The sequence below is a fragment of the Babylonia areolata genome, chromosome 24 (genome assembly GCF_041734735.1).
Source record: "Babylonia areolata isolate BAREFJ2019XMU chromosome 24, ASM4173473v1, whole genome shotgun sequence".
Lineage (NCBI taxonomy): Eukaryota > Metazoa > Mollusca > Gastropoda > Neogastropoda > Buccinidae > Babylonia > Babylonia areolata.
The window spans coordinates 34,091,621-34,114,454 of NC_134899.1; the positions used below are offsets into that span (position 1 = coordinate 34,091,621).

The 22,834-nt window shown below is 42.2% G+C and overlaps 2 protein-coding genes across 2 annotated transcripts in view; one reads left to right on the top strand and one right to left on the bottom strand.

Annotated features, from left to right (window-relative positions):
• Positions 1–3,897: 3,897 nt before the first annotated feature.
• On the top strand, positions 3,898–7,314 carry LOC143299120 (uncharacterized). The gene is made up of 3 exons (XM_076612249.1): positions 3,898–4,084; positions 6,212–6,371; positions 7,154–7,314. Exons 1-3 carry the CDS (start codon positions 3,898–3,900, stop codon positions 7,185–7,187), a joined length of 381 nt encoding a protein of 126 aa, XP_076468364.1. The 3' UTR covers positions 7,188–7,314.
• A 9,294-nt stretch (positions 7,315–16,608) lies between these two features.
• The window catches only part of LOC143299121 (glycine receptor subunit alpha-2-like), a 30,549-nt gene continuing 24,323 nt past the window's right edge, over positions 16,609–22,834 (bottom strand). Inside the window, exons 6-8 of the mRNA XM_076612251.1 lie at positions 21,208–21,421; positions 17,947–18,124; positions 16,609–16,812 (exon numbers count right to left, since the gene is read on the bottom strand). Of these exons, the coding sequence (XP_076468366.1) occupies positions 16,609–16,812; positions 17,947–18,124; positions 21,208–21,421 (596 nt within the window). The remainder of the gene's footprint in view (positions 16,813–17,946; positions 18,125–21,207; positions 21,422–22,834) is intronic.

Below are 22,834 nucleotides of genomic sequence, written 5' to 3' on the forward strand. Positions count from 1 at the left end.
TGGCACTATATGAATTTAAATATGAACAAGGATTCATCTTGATATACATGGTTTTATATTGAAACTGGTCTGCTTCTGAACACTGAAGCAAGCTTGTGGAAGAGAATGTTTGGGGGAGGGGGTTTGTTCGTTTATTTATTTATAGTCTGTTCATCTAAGATGATATTAGACTGAAAATAAATGATATTATTATTATTTGGATTATTATCATTTCTACCATTATGATGATTGTTATTGTTAATTAGAAATCGACATTTCTGTATATTCGAATGAATGGGGGGTTGAGGTGGAGGGGAGGGGGGGCAAGGGGGAGGGGACTAAGAGAGAGAGAGAGAGAGAGAGAGAGAGAGAGAGAGAGAGAACAGAATGTGGAAAAGATAGAGTACACAATGTAAAATGGAGATGGTGAGTGTCAGTGAATGGAGAAAGAAAAAACAATATTGGAAGGGTGTGTGTGAGAGGCGGGACGGGGGAAGCGGGGTTAGGACAAAAAATTAATAATCAAATATTTTATGCACTACTTCTGTAGATTATTATTTGAAAAGAGGTTCATGTGGGGACCTACAATAAACAACCAACTGGACTATTCAACGCATACAACAGTTTGAAATATACAACTTTTTCCAAAAAAATGTTTTTTTTATGTTGTTGTTTGTTTTTGTTTTATTTTCCTATTGTTACTATGTTTTTGTCAGATTTGTCTTCTCTCTTTTCCCAATATATGTATTTATTCATTTATGCCTTCATGTCATTTGTCCATGAGTTATAAAAATGGGAAAATAAAAAAAAGCTTAAAAAAAAAAATTGAAACTGGTAACACGTGTTCCGTAATTCCGGAAGGGGGAGGGAGGAGAGAGCTAGAGAGAACGTCTTTTTTATTCTATCAACCATTGTGCCATCTGAAAGAACAACTATAAATTTGACAGATTCGAGAAATGTAACTATCTGCATACACATATGCCCAAACCATGCAGTTTTTAAAACAGCCCAGAAACCCAATGGATCCATCTAATATCCTAAACTCGGTCGTAAAATTGAAATATATGAACTGTCATGGACAAAGACAGCATTGTGGCTCAGTTGGGCGAAGAAGGAAATGAAAACAGTGCTGAGCGTACCTTTGTGGATGAAGGCGGTGATGTGCAGGAACCGGGCAGGGATAAAAATTGCAGAAACAGTTCACGTTGATACAGAAACTATCGAAGCTCGAGGACGAACAGTGCACGTAATAATAATAATAATGGTACTTATATAGCGCTGAATCTTGTGCATAGACAAATCTAAGCGCTTTCGCACCAGTCATTCTCACGCACACGTAACTCTAGAACTGGAGAAACTAAAGACAAGGAAGAGGCAGGGAAGGGAGGCTATTTTGGGAAGAGGTGGGTTTTAAGGCCAGACTTGAAAGAGCTGAGTGTAGAGACTTGACGAAGCGAAAGAGGAAGTTCATTCCAATTGCAAGGTCCAGAGACAGAGAAAGAACGGCGGCCAACAGTCGAGAGTTTGAATCTGGGTATGCGTAAGTGGAGTGGATCCGAAGCTGATCGTAGTGAGCGAGATGGAGTGTAGAGGTGAAGGCAGCCACAGAGATAGGAAGGGGCTGATTTGTGAATACATTTGTAGCATAGAGTGCTGATCTTGTACTTTATTCGGTGTGAGACAGGGAGCCAGTAAGTAATCCGGGACAAACCCAGGCATCAGAGGAGCACAGTGATCAGCGGTGGGTTATCGAGATGGGGTGGAACCAGTACCATACCTTCTGAGAGTTTCTTCATTGACGGCACACAACAGGAGAAGAGCTGATCATTTCTTCTCTCTTATTTGGCTTTGTCATGAAACATACCCCTTCTACAGTGCATTAATATATTTCTTTTTTGCATATAGATTTAAATGATCTGTACCCTGCGTATCTGTCTTTAATGGCACTAGCCCATTCTTGAATAAACATACCAATATTTGCCTAAATGTACGTGCAAATTTCATGAGCATCGCCAACATCCTGGAGTAGCCATACAATGTTGAATCCTGCTTCACGTAACAGTTGTCATATTTGTTACCAGTTTTCCCATTTTGATCAAGAGTAAGCTGTATTTCATACGCTTGACGAAGCATTCTGTGCCTACCCATCTGAAGTCATTTAAACCCGTATCTTATAGTGTTAATACATGATTTTACATATAAACGGTACTTTCCCAATTCACCATACACCATTTTTGACTCACTTGTGTAAACAAAGTGAGTCTATGTTTTAACCCGGTGTTCGGTTGTCTCTCTCTCTCTCTCTCTCTCTCTCTCTCTCTGTGTGTGTCCGTGGTAAACTTTAACATTGCCATTTTCTCTGCAAATACGTTGTCAGTTGACACTAAATTGGGCATAAACATAGGAAAAATTCAGTTCTTTCCAGTCATCTTGTTTAAACAATATTGCACCTCTGGGATGGGCACAAAAAAGAAAAAAGAAAAAAAAGAAGCCAAATTATATGCAAACTGAATTTACTGTTATATTTGTTTTGTTTTTTTATTCTCTAAAATTGGCACTTTGATCTGATATTCTGACACAACAACAAGAGCAGTCATTTTTATCATCTTTTGCTAGGCATTGAAGTTATATTCATTTTGCATGTCTTTGGTGCAGATAATAAAAAAGGGAAATTAATCTGTAATTTATGCTAGGGGGCTTAATTTGCTTTAAACTGATCTTTCTCATCTTAAACATTACATTTTGAAATTATACTCAATAGATAAAAAGCTTGTGTGTTTTACTCTGTGTACAGGGCTTTCACTATGTTCATTCGCCCAAGTGGTCTTTTTCGGAAAATACTAAAATCAATACGACGAGTGGACATTATAGATCTATTGGCTGAGCCCTGAAGGTCATGGGCAAAAATCAATTGCGTACACATATTTATACATATTCACAGCCCGTGCTCATATTCTTCGCGAACGCGAACGATGCCATTTTGTTTCAAGTTGTTGACCTCCTCGTTCAATCCTATATTCAATCGACAATACACGATAACTTGTGATGGAAAGTTGGAGAAGGAGACCGTTAAATATTTATTCAGAGAAATATTTGTGAACGCCTCATCACTTACTGGATTATGCCCCAAACTGTCATAAAAATATCCACATAATCAGTCGGAATTCACAGTTAAAAATAATAAACCATGAGAGTTAATATCCTTGAATTGATGAAATGTAAAAAATTTCGTCTTGACTTTTCTCAAAATGAAGTCCTTTTCACTTCATACGACGTTTAGAAGTACTTGTACTTGGCTCTACATGTTATTAGTTTAACAAAATACTCGATTTTCATATCAACTTTAAAACTATAAAACTAGAATGAACATAAAAGAGAAATTGAATCGACCGTGACAACCAGGTGTAACTAAACTTGTACATCTATCTAGATCCAGAGAAAACGGCTAACTGTTGCAGAGTGATTGCGGCGATAGCCACGTCTCCTTTACCGCGGACTTACAAAGAATTTTTAATTGCCCTTAAAGATTTTTTGAATTCCCAAGATACACCAGAATAATATGATTTAAACAGCATTCTCACTGCGAATACTGCAATCGATTTATCGCCCTTTAAAAAAGCATGTTTAAATGTTATATTTTTGAACGTCATTTCAGGAGCCATGATAGTGTAATGGGTAAGACAGTTTCTTCTCACCCGAACACGCGGGGTTCGAATCTGCCGTTAGGACTTTTTTTCTTTTTTCTTTTTCTTTTAACCCGAAGCTTTATAATAACAAATACAGAACACATCTTAACGATTAGATTTAAAAAAAAAAGTGTATCACAAGTGAGTCTTGAAGGCATTGCCTCTCTTGTTTATTTTTTTTTTTTTTTCAAACCTTTAGCTTTCCGGAAACGTACGAATCGCAGAACCCACCATGAAAGCACTCCTTGTTGTCTCCCTTCTCTGCCTGGTGGCCGGAAACGCAGCGGCGCCTGATAAACGATTCCTATTTGACACCGTCTCCAACGTCTTCCACGCTGTTGTGGACCCCTTCGCCAATCTTTTGTCTGCCTCCGTGCACACTCTGGTGAAGGACTTCGATGTGCTGGTCAACGGCCAGGGTATGTGAAAATGGTTTTGGGGTGTGTGTGTGTATGTGTGTGTGTGTGTGTGTGTGTGTGTGTGTGTGTGTGTGTGTGTGTGTGTGTTCTTCTCATCATCATTTTTATTCTTCTTTGATTATTGTTGTTGTTGTTACTGGTTTTTTTAATTGTTACTGTTGTTTAGGTGGTTGTTGTGTTGATGACGATGATGCGGTGACATCTGCCTGTCATGCAAGACAATAGTTTAATTAATCATATTAGTAGAAAGTCACTACGTGGAGCTCGAGCAACATCTGCAATGGCCGAACAGCCTTACAGTGATTTCCCCACTTCGACAGGCCAATGGAGCTATTAATTATCTGCAGCAACCTCTGCCTTCCTCCTTCGCCTGTGTTCTCGACCACCTCTGTGGTTCGCCCCTCCTCGACTACCGTGATTCTCTCTTTCATAGTCTGTGTCGTTTGAGCATGGTCCATGGCGATAGTTCCCTAATGATACAAGTCTTTTGCGTCGTGGTATCCCTTCTCCATTTTTTTGAGAGGGTGGGGGGTGGGAAGGGAGGGGGTGAGGGGAGGGGGGAGGGCAAGGCCTAAACATCCGAGACGTCGCTGGTTGAGGATTGACATCAGGCTTGTGGACCTGGTCCCCTCCAGTGCCTCAGTAATCAGCACCACGTTTTGCCACCATGTTTTCAAGGTGCTTCTTTCTAAGTCGTGTGGGAGAAGTTCGGTTTCTTCTCTTGTCTGGATGGAGTAGATCGCCCTCGCCTTGACAACTTGACTACTCGAGGACTTGTTGAAGGTGGAGGAAAAACCCAGCTCATCATGATCTGGACCTAATACGCGAGGTCTCTGGCGTTTTAAGTTTACAGGTGCTCAGTCTAATAAATCCCACTACCCTCTCTTCTAACGATTAAGTAATGGCGGGTTGTTTGACATGGCATTCTTTTCCCCCGGAACTCGTCTGCACTGTACTTCATTAAATGTGACTATTTGTAAGGCCTCCATCCTCCTTCCTTTTCTGAAATGACTAGAATTTAAATATTTTTTCAAAGGGTTCTCCATCCACCTAGTTCCCCCCCCCCCTTTTTTTTTCTTTTTGCTGCCCCAACATCTGCACCATTTCAGTGGCATTACTCCCACGCCGCTCATTTAGATTCCTCCATACACGGCCACACCCGGGTTCGTCCATCGCAGTTCCAGCGTCGGCAGTCCGCAGGGAACCATCGATGTTAGGTCGCCAGGAGGCCACACACCAGAGGAGACCCTGCACTGCTGCTGAGTCACTTCGGTGGTGTTCAGTGGTGCCTGTTCTGTTTTAACGTACTTAGGACACCACCTACTAAGCCCCCTACTAACGACAATAATGGCTTAGTCGCGGAGCCAGACTGAATGAGCGTCCCTCCCAGAGTGGAGACCGCCACCACGCCCCTCAAACAACAGCCCCCCATGAATCTGCCGATACTGACGACATTGACAGGACTCACTCCAAGCACGGAAGTGGCGGGGTATCGAAACTGAGGTCACCATGAGAGCAGGGCATGAAAGGCCACAGCCTTTGAGACTATTTTGTTTTTATATTGATGACGATGAAGGAGGAGGAGGATGACGATGATGATGACGATGTTGCTATGGAGGTCCATTTATGGTTTGGGACTGCGTGACAAGGCTGTACTCTACACTTCCTGTCATAATGATATCCCGGCGTTAACCAGGCCCGAGAGATACAGACACTTGAAGTGTTGGTCAGGTAATTAGAGCAACACACCCAAAGACACATCCTTGAAGTGGATGACACTCGACTGTGTGGTCCCAGTCTCCCCATTTAAGCCCACAGCACTCTCAACTCTGGGTAGGAGCCGGCCACGGGCCGAAAAACCCACCTCTGCTGGGATTCGAACCCGCGTCCTCCCAGCCGTCAGTCCGCGAGCGACGCTAACCACTTCGCCACGGCGGCTGGTCCTAGTTTCCCCTTTGTTTCCTTTAAAAAAAATCTTCCGTTCCATGATGTAATATATCATAAAAAATACATAGCTACATAGCAAGCGTACATCAAATAAGACCGATTTCTGGCGATGTTATTTTCTTCTCCATGACGGTGATATCAGGCACTGTCACGTGTATTATATCTCTGGCTACTTTCCAGCGAGCATTCAGACCGTGGTGTGCAAGCTGCCAATGGAGACGGGTGGAACCAAGGAGGAGAAGATCAGTGCCTGTGTGACAGAGTGTAAGAACAACGCTGAGGATTTCCTGGGCGACGCAGCGGGGTCAGCCAACGAGTCTTGTCCCATTGCCTGCACCTAGTAAGTCCACGAGAGAGAGAGAGAGAGAGAGAGAGAGAGAGAGATTGTTTGCGTTGTGTTGTGTGTGGCTTGTTGTGTTGTGTTGTGTGCGTTGTGTTGTGTTGTGTTGTGTTGTGTTGTGTTGTGTTGTGTGTGTGTGTGTGTGTGTGTGTGTGTGTGTGTGTGTGTGATATAGATAGATAGATAGATAGATAGAGAGAGAGAGAGAGAGAGAGAGAGAGAGAGAGAGAGAGAGATTGTTTGCGTTGTGTTGTGTGTGGCTTGTTGTGTTGTGTTGTGTGCGTTGTGTTGTGTTTGTGTGTGTGTGTGTGTGTGTGTGTGTGTGTGTGTGTGTGTGTTATAGATAGATAGATAGATAGAGAGAGAGAGAGAGAGAGAGAGAGAGAGAGAGAGAGACGTCTTTCACACACGCGCGCACGCACGCGTGCATGCACACACATATATACGCACACACATATGCACGTACACACATACGCATGCGTATACACACACATTCCCATGCACACCCCCTCTACAATCACACACGCAAACATACACACGCGCTTGCTTGCTTGCTTACGCGTACGCACACACGCACGTCTCTTTCGTTGTCTCCTTTTGGTTTTGAAAAACACACACAAAAAATTCGAGTGAACGTGGGAGTAGCAGCTCACAAACGAAAGAAGAAGAAGAAGAAGAAAGAAGAAGAAGAAGAAGAAGAATGCAATAACATGAATGCTCCTGAAACATGTAGCTAAAATGTGCATGATCGTTTTTAACCATACTTCCTTTTTCTTTTCCAGTGCCTACGCTCATCCGACTCAGTACACGTGTTGAGCAAATATACTTCAATGACCTGTGACTATGGCATCAGAAACTAAGGTTGTCATGTTCTCTAGTTGTGCGTGCAAAGTTCATTGAAAACTGGTGTGAAGTAAAAGAAGCAGAGTGTTGCAAAAAAAAAGAAAAACAACAAAAAAACCAACCCAAATTAAACCAAAAAAAAACCTAACATACTTTTCCAGTTTTGCTGACATTGGTAGAATAGTGTGCTGTATCTCATTTTCTGTCAGCCTTTCTGTCCCTCTCTGTCTGTCTTGGCTTTCCTGCCTGTCTGCTTACCTGTCTCACTTTCTCTCTCTCTCTCTCTTACTGTCTGTCAACCTTTATGTGCCGCTGTCGGTTTGTCTGCCTCAGTATCTCTGCCTCTTTGTCTCTTACTCCCTTTCAGACACACACACGTCTCTCTCTCTCTCTTTCTTTGTTTCATTTACACATTCTCTCTCTCTCTCTCTCTCTCTCTCTCTCTCTCTCTCACACACATACACGTGCGCGCGCACGCATACAAACATACACAAGTACAGACAGACACACACACACACCTGCACATACACGCACACAAATGCGCGCGTGTGCACACACTTGCAAGCATGTACGATCTCTTTCTTTCTTAATTTCTTTCATACACACAAACACACACATATACACACACACGTACGTACACACACGCACACACACGCACACACACTCAGACACGTGCAGACAGACAGACTGATACACATGCAAACGCACACGTAAACACACCTGTACATACACGCACAAACATGTACACTCGTGCACACACACACACACACACACACACACACACACACACACACAGCTGCTCAGCCACTGACTTCAGGGAAACTTTTCAGGATGATTTATTAACAAGAAAAGAATCAGTCTAATCACAGAGTGCCCTAACATGACAAAACAAACCCACAGACCACCATCAGCTTATATAAAAAAAAAAACCAAACTTAGTTACAAAATTCTGTTGTCGGAAAGACATGCACGCTTGATTGAGAAAACTTTCAACCAACAAACAGCTCAAGCTAACCAGACACGGGGAAAAAACGTGAATGTGGGAAACTAAGAAAATAAAAACGAGGACCAGTTTGAAGAGCAACATCAATGCGGTAGTGGTTGTAGGTGGTGGGGGTGGAGGGTTTAGAGGTGGTGGTATTTTCAGTCATGCGAGAATTATGGAGTGGTGGAGTGAGGCCATTGACACGGCGCAGAAGATGATCCCGAAAAAAAAGACGAAGAAAGAAAACGAAGAAATAAAAACAGAGCCTAGTTGTGGTCCAAATCTTCTTCTTCTTCTGCGTTCACTCGTATGCACACGAGTGGGCTTTTACGTGTATGACCGTTTTTACCTCGCCATGTAGGCAGCCATACTCCGTTTTCGGGGGGGTGCATGCTGGGTATGTTCTTGTTTCCATAACCCACCGAACGCTGACATGGATTACAGGATCAAAAGACGGCACCGACAGTCACCATTTATTCCAGGCTAAATCGTTCACGTCGCTAACAAGACTGATCCAGGTCCGTTTAAAAGATGGTAATGGAACCTCGGTAACTCATTTTCAATCATTTAGAAACAATTTTGCCATCAATAAGCTTAAAACAGTTTTTCTCCAGTGGGCATTTAACTGAACCACGTATGAGTGCAGGTTCACTGGTGCGGTCTAACAGTAATTCACCAAGGTGTTGCTATGGGTCACAATTCTTCAATCTGATGGCAAATAAATAAAAACTCGTTTGGTGCATTTGCGTTTGGCACTCAAAGATATTTGTGATGCTGAATTGACCAATTCCACTCGTAATATGGTCCTTGTTGGTCTGGTTCCAAAGGAGAGAGAGAGAGAGAGAGAGAGAGAGAGAGAGAGAGAGAGAGAGAGAGAGAGAGAGAGAGCACGTAATGTTTAACTCTCGGGAGAGATCAGTGCATCACAAACATACAAATCGTATCATGGTTGATAATGACAGCGTAGTGGTGATAATAATATGAATGAATGAAAGAGCCTTAATTGTTTGTAGACACATCGTTCCTTAAACAAGGATGAGCAAAATGATAAATGATAAAAGTAATAATGATAATAATAATACTAATCATCATCATAATGTTAAAATGATAATCATAATAATCATAATCATTACGACAATGGAAAGCATGCTTATGGGCACATTGTAACAAGAACTCAGGGATAGTGCATCAGTACACATGACAGTAATCATCAGACTGCAATAATTATGTACAGTGGTTAATAGACGTCTAACATGGACAGAATGAAAGAACTCGATCGCCATGAGACTGGTATTGTTAATAACACACAGCCATCCACTCCTCTTGCATACGTTATTATGTATCACAATTGGTTTACATATCAGTAGATACGCGTATATGCCAAACTTTGCACACTTGGACACGAGAACCAGCATGACGAGTAAACGATGAATGATTTTCTTGATTTTTTTAAATATTGTTGTTGTTTTTATTTTGACACAGTATACTATGTACAAAAAGTGATACAGTCAAGGGATAATCAAGTTTTTTTTATACGCAAGAAAATACATCCTGAGAGAATTAGAAAGAAAAGTAGATGATAGGTGGGGATTTAGATAGATAGACAGAGAGAGGAAGAGAGAGAGAGAGAGAGAGAGAGAGAGAGAGGGGGGGGGGGAGACAGACAGACGGACAGAGAAGAAGCAGAAGGCAAGACAAAATTATTTATTTACGAGGTTAGGTTGATTCTCTGGCATCCAGCCCCTCGCATTCGGTGAAGAGAGAGAGAGAGACATAGAGTGAAACTGAGAGAAACAGAGAAACAACGAGAGAGAGAGAGAGAGAGAGAGAGAGAGAGAGAGAGAGAAAGAGGAGAGAGAGAGAGAGAGAGAGAGAGAGGAGACAGAGACAGACAGAGATAGGCATAGAGTCAGAGAGAGACAGAAACAATGACATCATTCAGAAAAAAGAGTAATACTACTCAGCGAGAAAGGGGCGAGATGAATACGCTTAATTTATCACACACACTTTCAAAAAAACATATTTTCACTGATACTGGAATAATAAGTGGGTGTGCGCGTGCGTTTTGCAAGAGAAATAGCAATGAGAGAGAGAGAGAGAGAGAGAGAGAGAGAGAGAGAGAGAGAGAGAGAGAGAGAGGACTATATATCATCATGAGAAGAGTCATTCTGGAAACCTGGATCTGATACCCGTGGTTCTCAGAATTAACATTCTTGACGAACATGAATCAGACCCCTGCTGTTCCCAGAATCATCATTGTGGAAAACGTGAATCTGACAACTGTGGTTCTCAGAACTGACATTCTGGAAAAGGTAATTCTGCAAACTGTGGTTCTCAGATTTGTCATTCTGGAAAACGTGAATCTGATAACTGTGATTCTTAGAATTGTCAATCTTGAAGCAAAAAGCCAAACAAACATGATTTGGACACTGTTGCTTTCAAAATCATCATTCTGGAAAACTTGAATCACATAACTGTGTTTCTCAGAACAGACATTATGGAAAAAAACGGATACCTATGCTTCTCTTATATGTCATTCTGGAAAACGTGGATCTGATAACTGTGGCTCTCAGAAACGTCATTATAGAAAACGTGAATCTGATAACTGTGATTCTCAGAAACGTCATTCTGGAAAATGTGAATCTGATAACTGTGGTTCTCAGAAACGTCATTTTAGAAAACGTGAATTTGATAACTGCGATTCTCAGAAACGTCATTCTAGAAAATGTTTTTCTCATATGGTTCTCAGAAACGTCATTTTAGAAAACGTGAATTTGATAACTGTGATTCTCAGAAACGTCATTCTGGAAAATGTGAATCTGATAACTGTGGTTCTCAGAAACATCATTTTAGAAAACGTGAATTTGATAACTGCGATTCTCAGAAACGTCATTTTAGAAAACGTGAATTTGGTAACTGTGATTCTCAGAAACGTCATTCTGGAAAACGTGAATCTGATAACTGTGGTTCTCAGAAACGTCATTCTGGAAAACGTGAATCTGATAACTGTGATTCTCAGAAACGTCATTCTAGAAAATGTTTTTCTCGTATGGTTCTCAGAAACGTCATTTTAGAAAACGTGAATCTGATAACTGTGATTCTCAGAAACGTCATTCTGAAAAACGTGAATCTGATAACTGTGGTTCTCAGAAACGTCATTCTGGAAAACGTGAATCTGATAACTGTGATTCTCAGAGACGTCATTATGGAAAATGTGAATCTGAGTCTGAATCCGTCTTTTTAAAAAAAACGTGAATTAGAAAACTGTAATGACGAACACCGGTTTTTGGACATTTGTCGTGAAAACGCAGAACCCTGTGAGCTGAAAAGAACTACCTTTTGCAGCCTTCTTTACGGCTGGAATAAAAACAATACAAAAACAGTGCGTTAAAAAAAAGAAACAATGACAAGAAGAATAGACTGAAAAGGAAAGAAAAAGAAAGACAGGGAAGAAAGAAGGAGTGAAGAAAAGAAAGAGAAAGAAAATAAGTGAATAAAGACACACAGAAAATAAAGGAAGACAGATTAAAAGAAGCAAAGAAAGAAAGAAAGAAAGAAAAAAAAACAACGAAAAAACAACAAAAATGAATGAAACACGAATAGATACGTACAAAGGTCGTATTTCCTAGCAATCAACATAGCGGCTTTATGTTTTACAAAGCGAGCATAAATATAAACAGAGAAATAAATGAACAAAAAAGTAAATAAACAAAGAAACAAATAAATGAATAAAAAAGAAATAGATAAATGAATAAATATGTAAAGAAACAAACAAAAACAGAAATAAGGACATAATAAAGAAAGGAAAGAAAGAGTGAAAGAAGCAAACGTGGCAGCAGCAGCAGCAGCAGCAGCAGTCAAAGTCGTGGTAACACTAACCGCAGATGTAAATTTCCATTTTATGGGTACTTGTGACTGATAAAATCGGCCCCACCAAAATAAAATACTCGTTCATAATTCAGTCATTTACACACTGATTGCTTGATTGATTGATTCTTTCATCCACCCTCCCACTTTTTTCTGTCCTTCGTGTTATATTACTAAACAGACGAACAAAGAAAGTGTAATTCAAACCGAGAAAAAGAAACTGCATCACTACCAATGCTACTATCAACATCATCATCATCATCATCATCGAGAATGTCATATTCGTCACAGTCATCAACGATGACAACAACAAGAACGAGACCGCTGTTTTCAACTGGCCACTGTACACTGGCCTCGGACAAATTATGATTATGTTTATTCATCATCATCTATTCAATCAGTTCTACACGATGAACAGGTTGGGACGCTTCTTTAATTCATTCTCTCCACTCCCCACCTCCAGACCCACCCTTTTAGGTTTGTGTTTCTTTCTTTCCTTTCCTTCCTTCTCATGAGACAGACACGGGGAGACTTCACATCCCTTTCAGAAATCTCGCCACGTAGATTCGAAGCTACGCACACTGCAAAAGTGTTGCACTTCGTTCACACGAAAACATGCGTAAATACTCTTTCATACCCGCCATCCCAGTTTCCCTTCCACCTCCTATAGCTAACACACACACACACACACACACACACACACACACACACACACACAAACACACACACACTTCTTAAAGTCTACATCTGCATAAAATATTTGCATCCCATAAAAGTGCTTTGCACAAGCTGAGCCTCAGTCTGGGTTGTCGAGGTGCAATACAGAGTGTGACCACAAACAACTTACAAACAAAATCATCGCGCAATGTGCTCACTGTTTATAATGGGAACTAGAACAAGGAAAATAAAAGACGAGCATGTATCGATCCAAAGATATTCTGCAACCTTAAAAAAAAGAAGGAAAAAGAAAACAACAACAGCAACCATAACAAAAACAAACGAATGAATAAGACATACGAACAAATGGCGGGAATTCATTGCTAATCTATTTCAACTGTGGTTCTTTGGTTTGAAAGAAGAAAAGAACTTGGAGTTATCTCCCTGTCTGCTTCTTTTGTTATAATGTTCAACCTCTGTATGAAACAATACCGCGCTCCTTTGTGAAGACTGCTAATTTGGGAAAGATCTTTCAGAGAACTAGTACTTGTCGAATTTGTAAAATATCTTTTATGAGATCTTGTGCGTGTCGAAATTGGGAAATATCTTTCAGAGAACTAGTAGCTTACCTGTCGCAAGGTCTTAATGAGGACGAAGTATGTCTCGAATTTGGGAAAAGATGTTCACATAACGTGTGTATGTGAATGAGTGATAGATGGAAGGACAGACAGGGAGAGAATGACAGAGCGAGGATTGATAAAATATTTGAGCAACATGGACAAGAAGCAACACTTACATCGCTTACATCATGCGACATCATTATATCTGCCGATCTGAAACAGTGCGGCGTACACAGATCGAGTTAAAAATCTATACACTCAAACCAAAAGACGACAGGGGTAGTGTTCAAAGTCAGCAGGCAGCAGAAAATTGAAACCACAGTAAATGTATCAAAAAAAAAAAAAAAAAAAGGCCTACCAACCACACACAACCCTAAAGACAAGGATATGATGACTTCAAGACTTCAGAGTACTGAAATGGGAAGATTGGACAAAAACACTAGCATCCCTCCCTCCCAGTAACTATAGAGAGACTGGAAGGTGGCAAGCGGATGGAAAACAATTACGACCTGCTCCATCCCCCAAATTTCGAAGATCGAAACAGAATAACAATGGGATGATGATGATTGCTTCAAGACTTTTTTTTTTAGGACTGAAAGGGAGTGGGAGGATAAAGTAACAATCCACACACACGAACCGTAAGACATGCCAGAGTCATTAGAAAAGAAACAGAAAAACGAGCGAGGACTCAAACCGCAGCAACATGACACAATAACAGCACTCCACACGCACGACCCATACGATAAAGGTATGGTGGCTTCAAGACTTTCGATGACTACAACAGAGCAAGCGGACACTTCATTCTCGCACGCCAGGAACCAGTAAAACAAAGAGATGGATCGCTTCCTCAAACATTACCGAGGGCTGAAATCCCGTGCACCGTCAGACAGATAAGACGGTCCAGGCAAACAGGAACCAGTTGGCAGAGAAAATAACAACAAAAACAAAACACACACACACACACACACACACAGAGGAACCCAAAGACGAAACGGATTCGTCTCAACCGGTCAGAGTAAGCAGAAAAAGTAACAACAACAACAATAACAACAACAACAACAACAACAACAACAACAACAACACACACACACACACACACACACACACACACACACACACACACATACTTTAGATCACAGACAAACAGACATATACACATATATCACAAACAGACACACGCAAACAAACAGACACACATACACACACATACACAATCACAGACAGACATACACACATACCCTCTCTCTCTCTCTCACACACACATACATAGATCACAAACAAACAGACACACATACTCACAGAGACACACATATATCACAAACAGACACACATACTCATACACACACATACATAGATCACAAACAAACAAACAGACACACATACTCATACACACACATACATAGATCACAAACAAACAGACAGACACACATACACACACACATACATAATCACAGACAGACAGACACACATACTCACACACATACATTAGATCACAGACAAACAGACACACACACACACACACAGTTTAGATCACAGATAAACAAACACACACACACACACACACACACACACACACACACACACACATGTACACGCACCCCCTCCTATCCCTCCCCTACACACGAACCGAAAGGGACAAATCAATGGCTACACGACACATCTGAGGCCAGAGGCAAACTGTATAGCCCGCGTTCCTTTGACACCCCCAATCAAGCAGCGTACAACCTGGCTGGTGCCCCCGTTTTCCTCCGAACTGTGATAGAGAGACAGGTGGATAAATAGATAGCAAGATAGATGGATAAGGGAGACAGACGGATATATGGATAGATATGAAGATAGATGGACAGAGTGATAGGAAGCTTGATGGATATATGGATAGATAGGAAGATATATGGATATATGGATATAGATAGATTGATAGATAGATAGACAAAAAGACAGATAGAGATAGATGGAACTCTGCCACTCCATTGAGATGGGCAGAAGCTCCACAGAAAGACAAAACAGTGGAGAGACTTACCTAACTACAGGACAAAAGACCAAAGAAAAAAAAATGAATCAACCATGAAAAAAAGTTATGAGTCTGGTTATGCATAGTACGCACACACACACACAACGAACTAATAAATTATCAATAATTACTATGATTATTTCTATAGTTATACATTTTTGCCAAAATTTTGTGCCAAAATTAGTATGGGCTGTTTGTAGCAATGGAACAATTCGCTACGAATCAAGATGTGACGTGTGTGTGGCGTAGGAGGCGGTGGCGTAGGGAGGGGATGGGGTGTGGGGGGTGGTCGGGGACACAGAATTTGTAGAAAAGGGGGTGGAGTAAGCGGTGGTGGGTATTGGGTTGTGGGGGTTTTAAGTGGTCAGTTCTTTTTTCTGATTTTTTTTAACCTCTTGGACAACTGGATTAAATAAGAAGAGAGAGAGAGAGAGAGAGAGAGAGAGAGAGAGAGAGAGAGAGAGAGAGAGAGAGAAACTTTGACAAAAAAATGTGTGCTTTTTGAGCAACATCAACAGTTAAAAAAAAAAAAAAAAAAAAAAAAAAATCACCATTACACATCCACAATAATTACCTCCCTTCACAGTCGAAAGTGCGGACTGCAGGGCAAATGATGTCAAAATGTTAACGAGCATGTTAAGGAAGTAGGGGGAGGGAGGGCTCATCCCTTCACTTGTGTCCAAAGAAAACTAATCACCCGGGTATTAAAATATATATATATATATATATATATATATATATATAAAAGGAAAAGAAAAACACATTTCGTGCAGTCTCGCCTGCACGCATACGACTCAGTACATTTTCGACTCAGACCACTCAATGAGACAATGTCAAGACAAAACGATACCCTTCACCACTCCACTCTTCCCCCAACTTTTTGTTCATTTTTACTTTCTACAGTAATTATGCTTTCCCTTCTCTCTCCTCATTCCTTCCACTTCATCTTCTTTTTTCTCTCCGGCCCTCTGTCACTCCTCCTCCTCATCCTCCTAAGGACGTCATCACAGTAATTCGTTCCTCGCCATTGCTGACGTCACTTCTCTGTCCTCCACATGGTGGGGATGACGTCAGCGCGTGAATGTGTGCATTGGATGTGTGTGTGTGTGTGTGTGTGTGTGTGTGTGTGTGTGTGTACAGGCGCTTGTATATGTGTGTGGGTAAGGTGCGTTTTCCTCCCTCTCTCCTCTCCTCCTCCTCCTCCTCTCTCCACCCCCACTTGAAAGAAAAAAAAGTCGGCAGGGATGACAGACGTCACTCGTTCTCTCTGCCGGGATGGTGTTTTTCGATCCGGGCGTTGATGTAGTAGACCCAGTAGATCATGATGAAGAAGATGAAGACGAGCGGGAAGAGGATGCGGGAAGCGACATCCAGGTACATGGCGTACACGATGCCGCGCTTCCCGAATCGTCGGCGCTTCTTCTTCTCGTCAGACTCCGAGTCCAAGGGAACGGCCACCTGCGTCAGAATGAGGAGAGTGAGGGGTGAGTGGGAGGGCGGAAGGGTAGCTGGGGTGGGTGGTGGTGTGATGGCCTAGAGGCAACGCGTCCGCCTAGGAAGCGAGAGAATTTGGGCGCGCTGGTTCGAATCACGGCTCAGCCGCCGATATTTTCTCCCCCTCCACTAGACCTTGCGTGGTGGTCTGGACGCTAGTCATTCTGATGAGACGATAAACCGAGGTCCCGTGTGCAGCATGCACTTAGCGCACGTAAAAGAACCCACGGCAACAAAAGGGTTGTTCCTGGCAAAATTCTGTAGAAAAATCCACTTGGATAGGAAAAACAAATAAAACTGCACGCAGGAAAAAATACCAAAAAAATGGGTGGAGCTGTAGTGTAGCGACGCGCTCTCCCTGGGGAGAACAGCCCGAATTTCACACAGAGAAATCTGTTGTGATAAAATGAAATGCAAATACAAATAGGAGGGCGGGAGGGGGGTTTGTTTGGTTGGGTTGGGGGCGGGGGTAGAGGGGGTAGTGGGGGTTTTTGGGGGGGGGAGGCAGAGTGTGAACCACACGTATGGTAGTGTGATGTAATGGATTGGGTGGGGTGGGGTGGGATGGGATGGGTGGTGGTGTGATGGATGTGTGAGGGCGTTTAGTATGGGGTGTAGGGTGTATGTATACGGTGTGCTGGTGTGTCTTTCTCTCTCTCTCTCTCTCTCTCTCTCTCTATATATATATATATATGTATATATATATATATATATATATATATATATATGTGTGTGTGTGTGTGTGTGTGTGTGTGTGTGTGTGCATTAATGTACATATGCGCGTACGTAGATGTCTAAACACACAAATCCATGAACAAGCATAGCCACATATATGCACACACGCTCTCTCTCTCTCTCTCTTTCATCATCCACAGCAACCACATATCCATGATGTTAAGTGAAACAGGATTTCCTTCTCTTTTTCTTTCTCTCTCTCTTTCACTCTCTCTCTCTCTCTGTGTCTGTCTGCCTCTCTCTCACAACTTAAAAAAAAAGAAAAGAAAAAGAAACCCCACTTCCACCACAACCACCACCACCACCGCCTACAAAATGATTTTAATTCCCAAACAACAACAACAACAACAAAGGGTCCTCTACCTCCCTGTTGGCGCCGTTCTCCAGGTCTTTAGGTATGCTGAAGACCCTCCGGATGGAGAAGTCCCGCAAGCTGTCCTTGCGGCTCAGCACGTTGACCACGGCGAACTCCAGCAGTGCACAGAAGACGAACACCAGACAGGTGGACATCCACACGTCGATGGCTTTCGTGTACGACACCCTGAGGGACGGCAGTGGTCATGTTCGTTATTGTAAGTCACTGAACTGGGAGAGACTGCAGTGACTATGCTCAGTTTGTAAATCTGGGTGACTGCCGTTATTGTGTTCAGCATGGAAATCAGCTGGATGACTGCATTTATTATGTCCATTATGTCCAGTTCATACAAAGTCATGGAGACCAGGAAAAGTCTTAGAAAAAAAAAGAGAGAAACATTTCCAGGGTTAGAAAATTCTTGTTAAAAAAAAAAAAAAAAATGCCCTTCAGGATCTCGAAAAGTCTTGGTATATTAATAAAATTCTTGATCAGTACCATTCAACACAGAGCTTAATGCATTTATGAAAAAAACCCAAATAACTGAAAAAACTAAAAGTGTTAGGAAAAAACATTGAACATTGGTATCATATATCCGCCAATCTCTTTTCACCAGCAGTGTGGAGCAGGTGATTTTTGATTCACTTGTGTAAACAAAGTGAGTCTATGTTTTAACCCGGTGTTCGGTTGTCTCTCTCTCTCTCTCTCTCTCTCTCTCTCTCTCTCTCTCTCTCTCTCTCTCTCTGTGTGTGTGTGTGTGTGTGTGTGTGTGTGTGTGTGGTAAACTTTAACATTGACATTTTCTCTGCAACTACTTTGTCAGTTGACACCAAATTTGGCATAAAAATAGGAAAAATTCAGTTCTTTCCAGTCATCTTGTTTAAAACAATATTGCACCTCTGGGTTGGGCACAAAAAAATAAAGAATGAAGCCCAATTATATGCAAACTGCATTTACTGTTATATTTATATGTTTTGTATTCTTTAAACTTGGCACTTTGATCTGATATTCTGACCCAACAACTAGAGCAGTCATTATTATCATTTTTTGTTCAAACAGGAACTTCTTTTGCTAAGCATGGAAGTTTTATTTATTTTGCAAACGTTTTGGTGCAGATAGTAAAAAAGGGAAATTACTCTGTAATTAATGCTAGGGGAGTTAATTTGCTTTAAACTGATCTTTCTCATCTTAAACATTACATTTTGAAATTATACTCAATACATAAAAAGCTTGGATTTAAAAAAAAAGTGTATCACAAGTGAGTCTTGAAGGCCTTGCCTCTCTTGTTGTTTGGATTCAGTTTGACTACGGTCATGTTCGGTTTGTAAATTTTTAGTCTGGTCTGTAGAGAAGGGTGCAATTTTGTTTGGTCACATGATCTGTGGGAACCCTGCCAGCAGAAAGATGGGGAAAACATGACCGTGACTCACACATCAGATCACTGAAACACAAAAAGTTCACACTTTTTTGTGATTAACATGCTTAAAATATGGACAGTGTGTGTGTTTGCGTTTTGGGCTGGAGTGGAATTGCTCTTTTTCCTTTTCACAGGGTTCTTTGTTTTTTCCTTCTTTTCTTTCTCAAGGCCTGATTAACTCTTTCCATACGAACGGCGAAAGAGACGACGTTAACAAAGTTTCACCCCAGTTACCATCATCAAAATATTGCAAGCGGAAGGCTCTTATACTGAAGAGGTGAATGTTGACAAAGAATACCACAATTCTGACGACGGAAGCTAAATGTTGGGTCATTCAGACACCCACTGGACATCCGAGGGGTCTGTGTAGAGGAGAAGAGAGGACTGGCCGTACTGAGTGAGTTAAGCGCGTTGGGTCACACTGCTGGTCAGGCATCTGCTTGGCAGATGTGGTGTAGCGTATATGGATTTGTCCGAATGCAGTGACGCCTCCTTGAGCTACTGATAGGGATAGTGACAGTGTCCATTAGCTGGGGGGTTTCAGTTAAGTCCATTATGTAAATCAGCTGGGTGATTGCAGATTTTGTATCCATTGTGTTCGTCAGTTATGACTGTAGTTATCATATTCATTACGTACGTCAGTTAGTGAGTGCAGTTATCATATTCATTATGTACGTCAGTTGGTGACTGCAGTTATCATATTCAGTATGTACGTCAGTTAGTGACTGCAGTTATCATATTCATTATGTACATCAGTTAGTGACTGCAGTTATCATATTCATTATGTACGTCAGTTAGTGAGTGCAATTATCATATTCATTATGTACGTCAGTTAGTGAGTGCAGTTATCATATTCATTATGTACGTCAGTTAGTGACTGCAGTTATCATATTCATTATGTACGTCAGTTAGTGACTGCAGTTATCATATTCATTATGTACGTCAGTTAGTGAGTGCAGTTATCATATTCATTATGTACATCAGTTAGTGACTGCAATTATCATAGTCATTATGTACGTCAGTTAGTGACTGCAATTATCATATTCATTATGTACGTCAGCTGGGGGGTAACAGTTATCATATTCGTTATGTATACCAGTTAGTGACTGCAGTTATATTCATTATGTACGCCAGTTGGGGGATAACAGTTATCATATTCATTATGTAGTCAGTTGGTGACTGCAGTTGTTAAAGTCATTATGTACATGGGTTGGGGGATTACAATTATTTTGTCCACAATGTAAATCAGGTGGCCGATTGCACTTATTATGTCCATTATGTACGTAAGCTGGGGGACTGCAGTTATTACACTCATTATGTAAGTCAGCAGGGTGATTGCAATTAGTTTCTTCATTATGTAAATCAACTGACTTATCGCAGTTATCAAACCAGTATCTAAGTAGCAGGAATTACACTCAGTGTGTCTGTGTCCTGCAAAAGTGTAATAATGTTAGCGAAGAGTTTATGCCGAGAAAATGCTTAAGTGATTTATATACATTTCGGATGAACTTTTTGTTTTCATCACCGAACGAAGAACATGGAATTTCTAGTCTTAGTTTGTATCGTCCTAACATGTCTCCTTGGACTCTCAGTGCTCATCTATGATCCTCGAAGATAACAAAATACTTTTTTTTGTCTTGTCTCATCTTGTCTTATCTTTTCTTGTCTCCCTAGACTCCTGAGTGCTTATCGATTATCTTCGTAAATTACAAAATATAGTTTTTTTTTGTCTTGTCATATTTTGTGTTGTCATGTCCCCTGAACTCTCAAAGCTTATCTACGACCCTCGAAAATTATGAAATAATTTTTTTGCTTCGTCTTTGTCTTGCCTTGTCTCCCACTTGGAGCGACTCACCTGGGGAGGGAGGCGTTGACGGAGGAGCTCTGGGTGGTCATGGTGAGCACGGTGAGCACGCCCAGGGAGATGCGGCCCGGCACGGAGTTGACGGTGAGCCAGAAGGAGATCCAGGACAGCATGACTATCAGGATGGACGGGATGTACATCTGAACCACGTAGTACGTGATGTTCCGCTGCAGGAAGAACACAGCCTCTATGCAGCTGTGGTTCCCTGGGGTAGGCGGCATCGACGAAGGCGGGGGTGACGGTGGCAGCGGCGTGAATACAATATATATATATATATATATATATATATATATATATATATATATAATGAATTTATTTTTATACTCGATGATGGTAATGTTTCATCATCATCATCATCATCATTATCATCAACATCCTCTTCCTTCTTTATCTTCTTCTTTCATCATCATCATCATCTTTTTCTTTTTCTTCTCCTTATTGTAGAGACGGTTGAATGTGTGTGTGTGTGTGTGTGTGTGTGTGTGTGTGTGTGTGTGTGTGTGTGTGTGTGTATGTGTGTGTGTGTGTGTGAGAGAGAGAGAGACGGTATGTGTATGCGTGTGTGTGTAGAGAAAGGGGGGGGGGGGAAGGGGGGGGGGAACCTAGACAACTGAGCATGCCATGTCCGTGTACACAGTTAGTCATTTAGTTTAAATAATCTTTCCATCAACTTTTTTTGAAAACGTGTTATGATTGAGTAGAACTCCGCTTCAGTCTCCCTCCTAGCTTCCGCCAGTTCATCCATATTATCTCCCCATCTCCCTCTATCCTGTCATGCCTCTGTCACCACCCCGCCTCCCCCTTACCCCCCCACCCCCCATATCCCCTGTCGCTCCGCCCCCCTCTTCTCTCTCGCCTCTACCCCCTGTCTCTCCCCTCTCCCTTCTCTCTCGCCTCTACCCCCTGTCTCTCCCCTCTCCCTTCTCTCTCACCTCTACCCCCTCTCTCCCCTCTTCCTTCTCTCTCGCCTCTACCCCCTGTCTCTCCCCTCTCCCTTCTCTCTCCCCTCTACCCCATGTCTCTCCCCTCTCCCTTCTCTCTCACCTCTACCCCCTGTCTCTCCCCTCTCCCTTCTCTCTCGCCTCTACCCCCTGTCTCTCCCCTCTCCCTTCTCTCTCGCCTCTACCCCCTGTCTCTCCCCTCTCCCTTCTCTCTCGCCTCTACCCCCTGTCTCTCCCCTCTCCCTTCTCTCTCGCCTGTCTCCGCTCTCCCTTCTCTCTCGCCTCTACCCCCTGTCTCTCCCCTCTCCCTTCTCTCTCGCCTCTACCCCCTGTCTCTCCCCTCTCCCTTCTCTCTCACCTCTACCCCCTGTCTCTCCCCTCTCCCTTCTCTTTCGCCTCTACCCCCTGTCTCTCAGCCCTCTCCCTTGTCTCTCACCTCTACCCCCTGTCTCTCCCCTCTCCCTTCTCTCTCACCTCAACCCCCTCCCTCCCCTCTCCCTTCTCTTTCGCCTCTACCCCCTGTCTCTCCCCTCTCCCTTCTCTCTCGCCTCTACCCCCTGTCTCTCCCCTCTCCCTTCTCTCTCACCTCAACCCCCTCCCTCCCCTCTCCCTTCTCTTTCGCCTCTACCCCCTGTCTCTCCCCTCTCCCTTCTCTCTCACCTCTACCCCCTGTCTCT

Excerpts from the sequence above, each read along its gene's own strand:
- LOC143299120 (XM_076612249.1), top strand. The coding sequence starts at position 3,898 with ATGAAAGCACTCCTTGTTGTCTCCCTTCTCTGCCTGGTGGCCGGAAAC. Across the intron at positions 4,085-6,211 it reads TGTGCTGGTCAACGGCCAGG|CGAGCATTCAGACCGTGGTG; the intron begins GTATGTGAAAAT and ends GCTACTTTCCAG. Across the intron at positions 6,372-7,153 it reads TGTCCCATTGCCTGCACCTA|TGCCTACGCTCATCCGACTC; the intron begins GTAAGTCCACGA and ends TTTCTTTTCCAG.